The 13,744-nt window shown below is 43.0% G+C and overlaps 1 protein-coding gene across 1 annotated transcript in view; it reads left to right on the top strand.

Annotated features, from left to right (window-relative positions):
* The window catches only part of LOC129700783 (dihydropyrimidine dehydrogenase [NADP(+)]-like), a 637,641-nt gene that overhangs the window by 569,198 nt on the left and 54,699 nt on the right, over nt 1-13,744 (top strand). The window contains exon 20 of the mRNA XM_055641481.1: nt 1,642-1,821. Within this exon, the coding sequence (XP_055497456.1) occupies nt 1,642-1,821 (180 nt within the window). The remainder of the gene's footprint in view (nt 1-1,641; nt 1,822-13,744) is intronic.

Here is a 13,744-nt window from a genome sequence, read left to right as displayed (position 1 = left end):
CTTGGCTACAAGGCAGGTTCGTCAAGCCTGAGATTGTTTATTTATGGAGATGAGACTCCGGGGAGAGATGGTTCAAATAATCAAATTATTGAAAGAATAGATAATGTGCTCAGGATTTGCCCAATTTCTAGTGGCAAGGGAAATCGAGCTCATGTTTAGAGGAAGGAAGATGTATGAACATGGAAGTATAACTATTTTACACTATAGGTGCCGGGGGAGTTAATAGGAGCAGTTAATGTAGAAAGGTTAAGAAAGAATTAGTTAAGGGAGTGCAAATCAAAGCTATTGCATTGACCAGCCTGACTCTCCCCGTGATTAAATGTTATCTATGTATACTTCCTTGTTACCTTCTTCCAGCTAACAATGATCTATGCTACATTTCCATTGACTTCATCCCCTTTGACTCATTTTCACATCTTATACTCCCTCGTCTCTGTGTCTCCCACTCCCCTGACTCTCAGTCTGAAGACGGGTCTCGACCCGAGACGTCACCCATTCCTTCTATCCAGAGATGCTGTCTGTCCCGCTGAAGTACTCCAGCATTTTGTGTCTATCTTCGGTGTAAACCGGCATCTGCAGTTCCTTCCTACACTATTGCATTTCCCATCAGTCTGCAGAAGGGTTTCGACCCGAAACATCACCTATCCATGTTCTCCAGAGATGCTGCCTTATCCATGGAGTTACCCCAGCCATTTGTGTCTATCTTTGTAAACCAGCATGTGCAGTTCCTTGTTTCTATTATTATATTGTGTAATGTAGACTGCAGAGACTTAGAGTCACAGAGTCATACATAGAACCAGGATACCCATCTAGGCTTGTTCCATTTGCCCAGGCTAGGGCCCTATTACTTTAATCCTTTTTTTATCCATGTACCTGTCCAGGTGTCTTATAAATGTACCTGTCTCAACTCCTTCCTCTGGCGGCTCGTTCTGTGTACATACCACATTCAGTATGAAGAATGTGTAGGAAAGAACTGCAGATGCTGGTTTATATCGAAGATAGACACACAATGCTGGTGGAACTCAGCAGGACAGGCAGTATCTCTGGAGAGAAGGAATGGGTGACGTTTCGAGTTGAGACCCTTCTTCAGACTGATATCAGGGGAATGAGCGGTACAGAGATATAATGTAGTTGGAGACAGTAAGACTGGTCGGAGAACTGGGAAGGAGGAGGGGATGGAGAGAGAGGGAAAGCAATGGCTACTTGAAGTTAGAGCAGTCAATGTTCATACGCTAGTATGAATATTGACCAGTATGAAGAAGTACTCTAAGGTCCCTTTTTAAATCTTGAAGGCTGTAGAGTCCTTTTCAATCCTATGTGTAGACTCTGTTTCTATGGCATCCAAGTTTAATGTGAATTGTGTGATGACAATGATGGCATTTAAAACAAGTCAGAACATCATTACATAAAGCTGCATTTAGATTATAATGGATGCATTGAACAGATTTGAAAAGGCAATCATTTCCAGAGATCTGCAGGATTTTTCTGTCTAAGCAAGGGATTGGTTCTGCTATTCCGTACCTATTAATAGAGACCTGTTCCAAGCAGTTAAATACTGCATTTGTGAAAAATATCGCAGACAAAATAAAATCTACTGATATATTGTCATTACAATATATGTACCAACCTCTGTCATTACAGGTGTGTAGCGCAATTCAGAACCAGGACTTCACGTTAATTGATGACTATTGCACAGGGCTGAAGACACTGTTGTATCTAAAAAGCATCAATGAACTGCAGCATTGGGATGGACAGAGCCCCCCAACCATGTGTCATCAGAAAGGAAAGCCAGTCGCTAATATCACTGGAATAATCGGACAGGTATGAATCTTTAGTTTCTTCCTCTCTTTCTTTCCATCTATTTGCCACTATCTTCAGCTTCAAATTCTCACCGTTATTTTGGTATATAGGGGTATATAGGGAAGCTATTCACTATGAGCGGCACAGTAGCGCATCTGGTGTAGGTTCAACCCTGGTTCGTTCCTGACGTCGAGTGCTGTCCATGTGGAGTTTGCACGTTTTCCCTGTGACCGTGTGGCTTTCCTCTGGATTCCACCCACATCCCAAACAAAAGCTTTTCACTGTACCTCGGTACACGTGACAATAAACTAAACTGAATCTGAAGCCGTGCGGGTTTGTAGATTGTTCCTTTTGTTTGGGTTTGTTTTCATCCTGTGTCTCTAAACTAAACTAAACTAAACTAAACTAAAGTGGCAGTAATGTCTTCAGTACTGAAGATGATTTCAACCAGGAGAACAAACTGAGAAAGTGATCAGAGTGATAGAATTTTGCCCCCCAGCTTGCTGTTCAAGTTTGTGGTATTGAACCCAAATAGTTAGGGATTGCCAATTCTGCTTCACAAACATGTTACCCACAGAGCTGGCAGTGTCAGTGTGCAACTGGCCTTGGCATGAAGAAGTCCATTAAGCTGTGCTAAGGATATCGCATTTGTTTTTAAGGGTAATTGGACTGCATTCATCTCCCTGATGGGTTGAATGAAAATGCCATATTCAAATGGCCTATAATTCGATATTTGGAAAACATATTCACTGGTCTTTAGTGCAGCCTCGATCTTAATCCATCTATAGCTGCCATACTCCAAACCTGGGAATCTAATGGATAGCCATGGTGGCGCAGAGTTAGAGCCGCTGCCTTACATCGCTTGCAGTGCCGGAAACTCGGGCTCGATCCCGACTACGGGTGCTGTTCTGTACGGTGTTTTTAAGTTCTCCCCGTGACCGCCTGTGTTTCCACCGAGATCTTCGGTTTCCTCCCACATTCCACAGACGTACAGGTATGTAGGTTAATTGGCTTGGTATGTGTAAATCGGCCCTAGCGTGTGTAGGATAGTGTTTATGTGCGGGGATCGCTGGTCGGCACGGACTCGGTGGGCTGAAGGGCCATTTCTGCGCCGTTTCTCGAAACTAAACCAAACTAAACGTGTGGTCTTTTAGTGATGCGTAGAATGCATCACAATGCTTTCAATCAAATTCAACATTTTTTTGTAAATTACACTTTTGTCATATTTCTGTCCATTCATAATTAATTACATAATTTTCATGGTTTACATTTATTTTTAATTTACAACACTGTTACAAATGCAGACATAAATGATTTAATCATCATTTTGCCTAATTTAAAAGTACACAAAGTCATCGTGGAAATTTACCAGGCATGAAAACACAATAAAATGGCTGACTTTCTCAGTAATGGAAGATTTACCTATCAACAGAAAGAAGATTGCAGCTGAATTGTTTCCAGTAATTGCTTTTGCTCATTTCAGCATCTATTTTTACGATAATACTAAAGATGGCCATTTGTTGCAGATGTATAACAGATGAAGAGTGTAGGCTTGAATGTGTAGTCATTGGCCTGTCTTGTCTAATTCTTCCAGGAACCTTTTGTGAGTAACTCACTAATGTTACTCCAGAGATTTGATGCAATTCATGTCTCGGAGACAATCTTCTGGCACTTGCTTGAAACATCACAATTGAATGTTTCAATAAATAGCTTGAGCCACAAAGATAAGATGTGGAGGGAACATTATGTCTCTACACAGTCAGAGAAACTTGCTGGATTTACAGTTACATTTACAATTTAGTTTGTTGTCACGTGTACCGAGGTACAGTGAAAAGCTTTCGCTGCGTGCTATATAGTCAGCGGAAAGACAATAAATGATTACAATCGAGCCATTTACAGTGTATAGATACATGATAAGGGAATAACGTTTAGTGCAAGGTAATGCCAGCAAAGCCCGATCAAGGATAGTCTGAGGGTCTCCAATGAGGTAGATAGTCATTCAGCACTGCTCTCTGGTTGTGGTAGGATGATTTGGGTGCTTGATAACAGCTGGGAAGAAATTGTCCCTGAATGGAGGTATGCGTTTCCATGCTTCTATTACTTCAGCCTGATGGGAGAGGGGAGAAGAGGGATTGGCCAGGTTACGGTGTCCTCGATTATGCTGTTGGCTTTGTCGAGGCAGCATGAGGTATAAATGGAGTCAATGGAAGGGAGGTTGGTTTGTGTGACGGTTTGGGATGCGCCCACAATTCTCTGCAATTTTTTATGGTCTTGGGTGGAGCTGTTACCAAACTATGCTGTGATGCATCCTGATAAAATGCTTTCTATGGTGCATCTGCAGTTGGTTTCTAGGCAGAGCTGATTTTCTAGTTTATTTTCTGGGCAGAAATTTATATTGGAGATTTCAAAGTACAGCCAGCCAACACAGTAATTGTCGAGTAAATAAAAATATTTTGTAAAATTTTATTAAATGTGCTTTACACAAAGAACTAGGCATGTTTTACGTTTTACGTGTAGGAAGGAACTGCAGATGCTGGTTTACACCAAAGATTGACACAAAATGCTGGAGTAACTCAACTGGTCAGACAGCGTCTCTGGAGAAAAGGAATAGGTGGCGTTTCGGGTCAAGACCCTTCTTCAGGCTGAGAGTCAAGGGAGAGGGAAACGAGATATGAAAAGTCTATTTTCCCTTTGGTCCAATTCAGCAGATTTGATAGCTTCCCAATACAATGAGAAATATACACCATTTTTTTCATAGATCTCAGGGGGATTATAATTCCCTTGAAATGAACGCTTACTCCATTCACTTCCACTTTCTTCTTGGATTTGAAAAACGATTCGGCAACGAATGTCCTCTAATGATTAGTGTGAGTGGAAAAATCATGACAGGGACAGGACACTGTGAAAATAGAAAAAAAAAAACTAAAGATACTGGAAATCTAAAACAAAAACAGAAAATGCTAGATTCACTCAGCAGGTCAGGCCACATCTGTGGAAAAAGAAGCAGATTTAATGTTTCAGGTAGAAGTATCTTTGTTGGAACTCTGGAGACAGGCATATCCACCCACCGTATCCGTGCCGACCAGCGACCCCATACAGTAGCACTATCCTACACTCAAGGGACACCATACAATTTTTACCAAAGCCAATTAACCTACAAACCTGTACGTCTTTGGAGTGTGGGAGCACTCCAGAGTCGTACAGAGCACCCGTGGAAAACCCACGAGGTCGAGTGGAGAACATACAAACTCCGTACAGACAGCACCCGTTGTCAGGATCTGACTCGGGTTTCTGGCGCTGTAAGGCAGCGACTCTACTGCTGCGCCACCGTGCATGTAGAAAGATTTTTCCAATCTCTATCCAATCAAACTCCTTCAACGTAAAGAGTCACAGAGTTATACAACATAGAATCTGGCTCTTTGATCCAATTTGTCACGTCAACCTACACTAATCTCATTTATCCTCTATTCCTTTCCCATCAAACTGCCTAACTAAATGCCTTTTTAACTCAGTCGCAGTTTGTCCCATAAAATCACTCACTCGCAGTTTGGCCCATAAAATCACCAGCTTCTATGCGAAATGCAATCCCCTCAGATCTCCTTTACATTTTTTTCCCATCTCACCTTAAGGTTTAGGCTTATTATGACCACACGTACCAGGGTGTAGTGAAAACAAATGTTTTGCATGTTATCCAAACAGATCAGATATACCATACATAGATACAGTCTGTCCCCACTCAAGTACAATAGATAGAGCAAAGGGAAAGATACAGATTGCAGAATATAATTCTCAGCATTGTAGCACATTACAGCATCTGTAGAAGTTTGCTCGAGTCACTGGACGCGTGCCAAATTTCCTCAGCCTTCTCAGGAAGTAGAGGCATTGGTGTGCGTTCTTGACCGTTGAAATGAGTTGGTTCAACCAGGATGATGAATGTGGAAATCATTGCCACAGACGGCTGTGGAGGCCAAGTCAATAGATATTTTTAAGGCGGATATTGACAGATTCTTGATTAGTAAGGGCGCCATAGGTTATGGGGAGAAGGCAGGAGAATGGGGTTGAGAGGGAAATATAGATCAGCCATGATTGAATGACGGAGTAGACTTGATGGGCTGAACTGCCTAATTCAGCCTAGAAGTCATGAAACATAGAAACATAGAAAACAGGTGCAGGGGTAGGCCATTCGGCCCATCGAGCCTGCACCGCCATTCAATATGATCATAGCTGATCATCCAAATCAATATCCCATACCTGCCTTCTGTCCATACCCCCTGATCCCTTTAGCCCCAAGGGCCACATCTAACTCCCTCTTAAATCTAGCCAATGAACTGGCCTCACCTACCTTCTGTGGCAGAGAATTCCACAGATTCACCACTCTCTGTGCAAAAAATGATTTTCTCATCTCGAACTTATAGAAACATAGAAAAATAGAAAATAAGTGCAGGGGTAGGCCATTTGGCCCTTCGAGCCAGCACCACTATTCAATATCATGGCTGATCATTAAAAATCAGTATTCCGTTCCTGCTATCTGCCCATATCCCTTGATTCTGTTAGCCCTAAGTCTAACTCTCTCTTGAATACATTATGAACCATTCTACGTTTGTCATGTTTTGTCATTTTCTCTCTTGTATGCCTTCACACATGACAACTGGAAATATTAAAAATCCATTTCTAATTCCCGAGTCCAATTATTGATATAAGTTGTAAACTGCAAGTATCACTATAAAGAAATCTATCCACTATTCCCAAACTGAGATAGTGCTCCTATGCTCTTGTTTCCTGCATTGTAGCCAACTTGCTCTCCATTCGTCTTCTTTCCTAACCTGACGTTGGCAAACTGTATTTTGGAAACTACAAACATATTATATTACCTAACCTAAGCTTTCTATTTCACATTTTAAAGAATTCACTGAGGTTGATCATGCTTGACCTCCTGCTGCACACTTGTACCTTTGACTTTAATTGTTATTTTACAAAACCTTCGAGAAAATGCTCTGTTAACTTTTCTGCCACTAGTTTCATCACGCCTGGTCTATCGTTCCCCAAATTTGTATAATCCATTTTAATTAGAGGAGAAACATTAACTGTCTGTGGTTCTGTCACGGCCCAGTTTTCTAATGAATTATTATTTATATGTGATGGAGTGTCTGATAAATCTTCCCTAACCTTATCAAATGCACGTCCCACGGTTAGAGGTTTGGAGGTTTAATTTTCTCTATTCTTAAAAGTATCATGGTCACCTCGTTAGGTTCCCCGGTAAACAGGGCAAGAAAGAAAGTTGGATAGATGTGTAAAGGCAGAAAAGATCTAGGATTATAAGATCGGAAATGCTGGCATCTATGTTTCAGGTCGGTTTCAGATTTTTTTAATTCTCTTTCTTTCTCCGCAGATCCTGCCTAGCCTAGTCACTCTTCTGCTCATGTAGGGGATCCCTTTTGGGGGATCCCCTTTTAAAAACCCCGTTTTTTTTTGTCTCCTCAGTTGCAAAGATTGGCAGAAGCATTTAGTTGACTGATACAATATCCCCCACCCCCCGTATTGGTAACATTGCCCCATTAATGAAACTGCGTTGACGGGTTTCTAAACGTGGCAGCACTCTACATTTCTCCAGCTGCGGCCTGTTCTTCTTAAGTCGGCCACCTGCCTTGACAGATTATGCACATCACCAGTGGCTCTCATTAAAATAGCCACAGTTCACCAGTTCGTGGAGCAGCAAAGGAACTCAGAATGAGTTATTATGCAACATAAATCCCGCTGTCATGCAGAACATGAGACAAGTCTGAGGCAGCCGTGGCTTAATGAGGCTAAGTGAGAGCCTCCCCTGTATTATAGCTACATGCCTGACTTTGAGCACCGTCCATAAGCCTGGAACCCTTTGTACTGATCCGTTTGGATTTATGTATTTTGTAGATGTACAGTATATCCGTACAGTATATCCACGTTGAGGCACTGGTTGGCAAAAACAAACGTTAAAATAAAACAAGCCCTCCCAGTTGAATTAATAACAGTGGAGCAAAATTATGCAATTAGGTTTCTCAAATTTAATTATGGAATATCACAGTACATTCTGTATGGATAAATTAGGGTTCCAGTGTGGCATTTTAAAGCTGGTATCTTCACTAATTAACCATGCCCATTTTGTTTTTCAAGCGTTACAGCTAAGTTTTTTTTCCATATACCTGTAGATTACTATCATCTTCCACTAACTACTGGAAGGCCAATCAGGAAAACCAAGGGTTGTGACTGATGCTGTATATCCCCAGCATGAATCACATCTGAATCATTTCACATCTGAGAGATTTCAGTAGTAACCCTCAGGGGAACGGCTGTCTTACAGCTCGTTACATACGACCATGTTTTCCAAGCACATTATACATTTAAAATAAAAAACAACAGTGGCGCAGCAGGTAGAGCTGCTGCCCCACAGCACCAGAGACACCATTTCAATCCTGACCTCGGGTGCTGTCTGTGCCGAGTTTGTACGTTCTCCCTGTGACTGCACTGGGTTTCCTCCGGGTGCTCCAGTTTACTCCCACATTGCCAAAATGGATGGATGAATGAATGAATGAATGAATGATACTTTATTGTCACATGTGACAAGTCACAGTGACATTCTTTGTTTTGCATACCCAAGGTACGCAAAGAGTCGCCACATAGAGGCTGCTGACAAAGTCACAAAGTATTTCATTTTACACAAACCATATGTGTCGGTCTGTAGGTTAATTGATCTCTGTAAATACTTTTAGGAGTTTGTATGTTCTCTCCGTGACCTGTGTGGGTTTTCGTCGGGATCCCCAGTTTCCTCTCACACTCCAACGACGTACAGTTTATTAGGTTAATTTGCTTGGTATATTTTGTAGGTTAATTTGCTTGGTATATTTGTAAATTGTCCCTTGTGTGTGTAAGATAGTGTAAGTGTGCAGGGATCGCTGGTTGGTGCAGACTTGGTCAACCGAAGGACACTTTTCCGTGCTGCATCTCCAAACTAAACTAAATTGCCCCGAGTATATAGGGAATAGATGAGAAAGTGGGATAACATAAAAATTAGTGTGAATGAGTGATCGATGGTCGGCATGTACTCAGTGGCCCATAGGGCCTGTTTTAATGCTGTATCTCTAAACTAAACTAAGCCACAATCAAGCAGAATGAAGTCAAATAGAAAGTCCCTGAAATGCTCAAAAGGTGAGGCCACATTTGTGGGAAGAGAATTTACATTTCAGGTTGAAGAAACCTCATCAGCCCTGGGAAATCTGCAAGTAGATTGGAGAATGAGAGATGTCTCTGATAAAGTAATGGGCCAGTCCCACTTAGGCGACTTTTTAGGCGAGTGTAGGAGATTCTGCGCTCGCCACGTGTTCGTTGGTGGTCTCTGGTGAGTCTCCTTCATGGTCACGAGGAGTTCCCGAATTCTGGGAACTAGTCGCATCCTCATTATGGTCGCCGAAGGTTTTTCAATGTGTTGAAAATTTGGTCGCCATGGAGATAATCGTTAATCCTGTAGTAGTAGGTGCAGTTGTAGTGGGGTCGCCAAGTGGTTGTAGGTAGTCGAGCTAGTCGTAGGTAGTTTTAGTTAATCGCCTTTGCTAACCGGTCATTTTCATTGGCACATTGGGGGAAAAAACATAAGCAGTGGTTTTCAGAACCAAGGATAACCGACCGGTAATGTTAAATGTCCGCCGAGCTTCACAGCTGTGTATCTCTGGCTTATTAAAAGTTGTCTGGCTTCTTAAAAGTTGTCTACAATACTTCTCGCCCCCTCTTTTAAAGGACTTACCGCACACTGTGCTAGCCGTCTCAATTACAGCGCCAACCTTCCTGTTCATCGCGGTGTGTGTGTGTGTATCACCTTGGCTTTGCACCATGTGAATTTCAGACAACGCTCCCCCCACTTACCCTTGCCCCCGCATTTGCAATGTGTTTGTGTGTGTGTGTGTGTGTTCCATTCTGACAGTCGCCGTTCCAGTCCCAGATTTTTCAGGGGACTGCCGGCAACTTAACAATCGCCACCAGTCCGCTGAAAAATCGCCTAAGTGGGACAGGCCCATCAGTGGGTGACCTTGGGGAGTCCTGCGCTGTTACAATGAGGTCCCACCAGGGTTAACGAACAGCATCTCATCTTCTTATTGAGAAGGTTGAAGCTTTTTGGACTCTAAATTGAATTCCGTAACATCAGGTAACTTGATTTCTCTGTCTTATTAGTCATCTTTCTCTGTTTTTTTTCTTTTATCTCCCTTTTTTAACATTTCTCTCTGGAAATAGAGGACTTGTCCATTCTGACTTGTGAACATGTTTTCCAACTTTGTAGTTTAATTTAGCTTAGTTTAGTTTATTATTGTCACTTGTACCGAGAGAGAGTGAAAAGCTTTTGTTTGCATGCGAACCAGTTGAAGAAAAGACTGAAGAAGGGACCCAACCTGAAACTTCACCCATTCTTTTTCTCCAGAGGTGCTGCCTGACCCGTTGAGTTACTCCAGCACTTTGTGTCTATCTTTAGTATAAATCAGCATCTGCAGTTCCTTTCTACACAATGAAAAGGCTATACATGATTACAATCAAGGCGTCCACAGTGCATAGATAGAAGATACAAGATACAGCATTTAGTGCAAGATAAAGTTTGATAAACCCAATTAAAGATAGGTTAAAGGTCTCCAATGAGGTAGATGGGAGGTCAAGACCGCTCTCCACCCGTCATAGTTGCAGCAGGTCTCCAACGCCTGCATAGTCGTCAGTAGTCGCCCTAAGAGTGCCCAAGAGTAAGTCGCCCTAAGAGTCATACCTATTTCTGGTCACTGCTGGATTTTTAACATGTGTAAAATTTTCGGCAACCTGCTGCGACTATGACGGGTGCCAGCAAGTTGCCGAAAAAAATCGCATGTGGGATAGGCCCTTCAATTTTACCTCCCAAAGTGTAACTTCTTACACTTGCCCAGATTAAAGTACATCTGCCATTTCTCTGCCCATATCTGTAAATAATCTATACCCTGCTGTATCCTTCAACTGCCTTCTTCACTGTCCGTAGCTTCACCAATTTTTTGTGTCATCCGCAAGCTTACCAACCAACTCATCCACATTTTTGTCCCAGTATCTAGATTTATATCGCAGATGACAGCAGCCCCAGCACCAACCACTACAGTACACCTCTGGTCACAAACCTCCAGCTAGAATGACATCCTTCCATCCATACTCTCTGTCTTCTATGGATATCCAGTACTGAATCCAAACCGCCAAGTCATCATGAATCCATCAAGGATCTTGTCAAGTGCCATACTTTAGTCCATGTAGGCAACATCCACTGCTCCATGTGTAAGAAGGAACTGTGGATGCTGGTTGACACTGAAGATAGGCACAAAATGCTGGAGTAACTCACCGGGCCAGGCAACATCTCGGGAGAAAAGCAATAGGTGACATTTCGGATCGTGGCCTTTCTTTAGTCTCAAGGAGACTGAAGAAGGGTCTCGACCCGAAACGTCACCTGTTCATTTGCTCCAGAGATGCTGCCTGATCCGCTGAGTTACTCCAATATTTTGTGTCTATCCACTGCTCTATCCTCATCAATCGTTTTTATTACCTCCTCAAAAAACACCAACGTTCATAAGAACATCACCTGCCACAGACAAAGACACGCTGATTGTCCCTAAATGCCCATTGCCTCCTTTTAGTCTATGTTCTTTTTGACTACGTAAGAATTATAGCAAATATCCAGGAGCACTGCATTAGTATCCTCAACAATAGCACTGAATTAAAGAGAAGGCTTCACCCATGGCTTAAAAAAATCCAAGCTACTGCTTAGTAAATGTTTAAAGTGAACATCTGTGTGCATCTGCAGGATTTTTAAACAAAGTCTAAAGTCCTTTGTACATCATCATGTGCCTGCAGCAGTCTCAGGATGTGCTCCAGTGGACTTTGAACACCGATGCTGACTTGTGTAAAGATTCAACGTCAAAGCCGTGTACACTCTAAATGCTTTTCCGATGACTATTATTAAAAACAAAAGTGTTCTATTTGGCATTCATTCAAGGTTTACCTTGGCAAGACGACAAAGTGAATAGTTAACTCCTGTGAGTGGGGAAGCAAGTCCATTAGTTAAGGAGCAAAGAGACACTGTTTCAACGACGTACGTAGATGGGGGGAGATGTTTCAGTTTCTCCTGTGCAGTCAAGTGTCACACAAACCCCCCCTCCCTCTCCTTTCGCTCCTCCCCTCTCCCCCCTCCCCCCTCCACCTTCCGCTCTCCTCTCCCTCTTCCCCCCTTCCTCCACTAAAAGACAGTGAACCAGTTCCACGTGTATCCCTCTTTGGATCACACCGTCTCTACCCAACAGTCAGCCTATCAGGGAACCTCCGTACCTGAGGTCATATTGCCAGCCCCGTCTTGTCTTAACTTCCAGTTTTCCCCCACTCTCCTGACAAAACGTCACCTATCCACTTTGTCCAGAGGTGCCGCCTGACCTGCTGAGTTACTCCAGCATTTTGTGTCTATAGTTCCCTTTTTGTCCATGCTGACCAAGAAACCTCATCGCATCCCATTTACCTGTGTTTGGCTCATCTCCCTCTAAACCTTTCCTATCCATATATCTGTCGAAATGACTTTTAAATGTTGTTATCGTACCTGGCTTAAATACTTTATTTGGCAGCTCGTTCCATATACCCACCCACCTCTGTGTGAAAAAGTTACCCCTCAGATTCCTATTAAATCTTTTCCCACTCACCTTAAACCAACGCCCTCTAGTTTTTGATTCCCCAACCCTAGGAATTTGCCATTGTATTTGCCCTATCGCTCCCTCTAATTTTATACACCTCTATAAGATTACCGATTGTTCTCCTGTGCTCCAAGTAATAAAGTCGTAACCTGACCAACCTCTCCTTGTAGCTCAGATTTAGCTCAGGCCCTCAGGTCCTGGCAACATTCTCATAGATCTTTTCTGCACCATCTCCAGCTTAACGGCATCCTTCCTATAGCAAGGTGACCAAAACTGAACCCAATACTCCAAAACGGACAGAATATTCCAGTCTGAAGAAGGGATCTGACACGAAACGTCACCCATTCCTTTTCTCCATAGATGCTGCCTGACCTGCTGAGTTACTCCAGTATTTTGCGTCTATCTATAATACTTCAATTGTGGTCTCACCAAGTGGCGCAAGCATGGTGTGGCGTACCAGGGCAATTCATTGAACTTTCCTCCACGCTTCTTCTAAATCTACAGGGTTAAACATCTGATATGGTGGCGAAGTGGTAGATCTGTTGCCTTACAGCGAATGCAGCGCCGGAGACCCGGGTTCAATCCCGACTACGGGTCTGTCTGTACGGTGTTTGTACGTTCTCCCCATGACCTGCGTGGGTTTTCCCCGAGATCTTCGGTTTCCACCCACACTCCAAAGACGTACAGGTTTGTAGGTTAATTGGCTTGGTAAATGTAAAACTTGTCCCTAGTGGGTGTAGGATAATAGTGTTATAATGTGCGGGGATCACTGGTCAGCGCAGACCCGGTGGGCCAAAGGGTCTGTTTCCGCGCTGTATATCTAAACTAAACTAAACTAAACTTAAGCCTATCCATACCTTCCCATGTGTTGGGATACTGTGGTACCCTCATCCAAAGAAAATGGAAATAGCTTACCTTGTTCATTAGTTTAGTTCACAGCACGGAAACTTTCCCTTCGGCCTACCGAGTCCGAACCGACCATCGAACCCCGCGCATTAACACTGTCCTACACGAGGGACAGTTTTTACATTTACACCAAGTCAATTAACCTACAAACCTGTGCGTCTTTGGAATGTGGGAGCAACCAAAGTTCTCGGAGAAAACCCATGCAGGTCACGGGGAGAACGCACACACTCCGTCCGGCCAAGCAACCATATCCAGGATTGAACTCGGGTCTCTGGCGCTGTAAACACTGTAATGCCCCTGTAATGCCCCTGTCCCACTTAGGATACCTGAACGGAAAC

This window comes from Leucoraja erinacea, chromosome 10 (genome assembly GCF_028641065.1).
Source record: "Leucoraja erinacea ecotype New England chromosome 10, Leri_hhj_1, whole genome shotgun sequence".
Classification (NCBI taxonomy): Eukaryota; Metazoa; Chordata; class Chondrichthyes; order Rajiformes; family Rajidae; genus Leucoraja; species Leucoraja erinaceus.
Note: the sequence above shows the minus strand (reverse complement) of the source record. Positions and strands in the feature narration are given on the sequence as shown.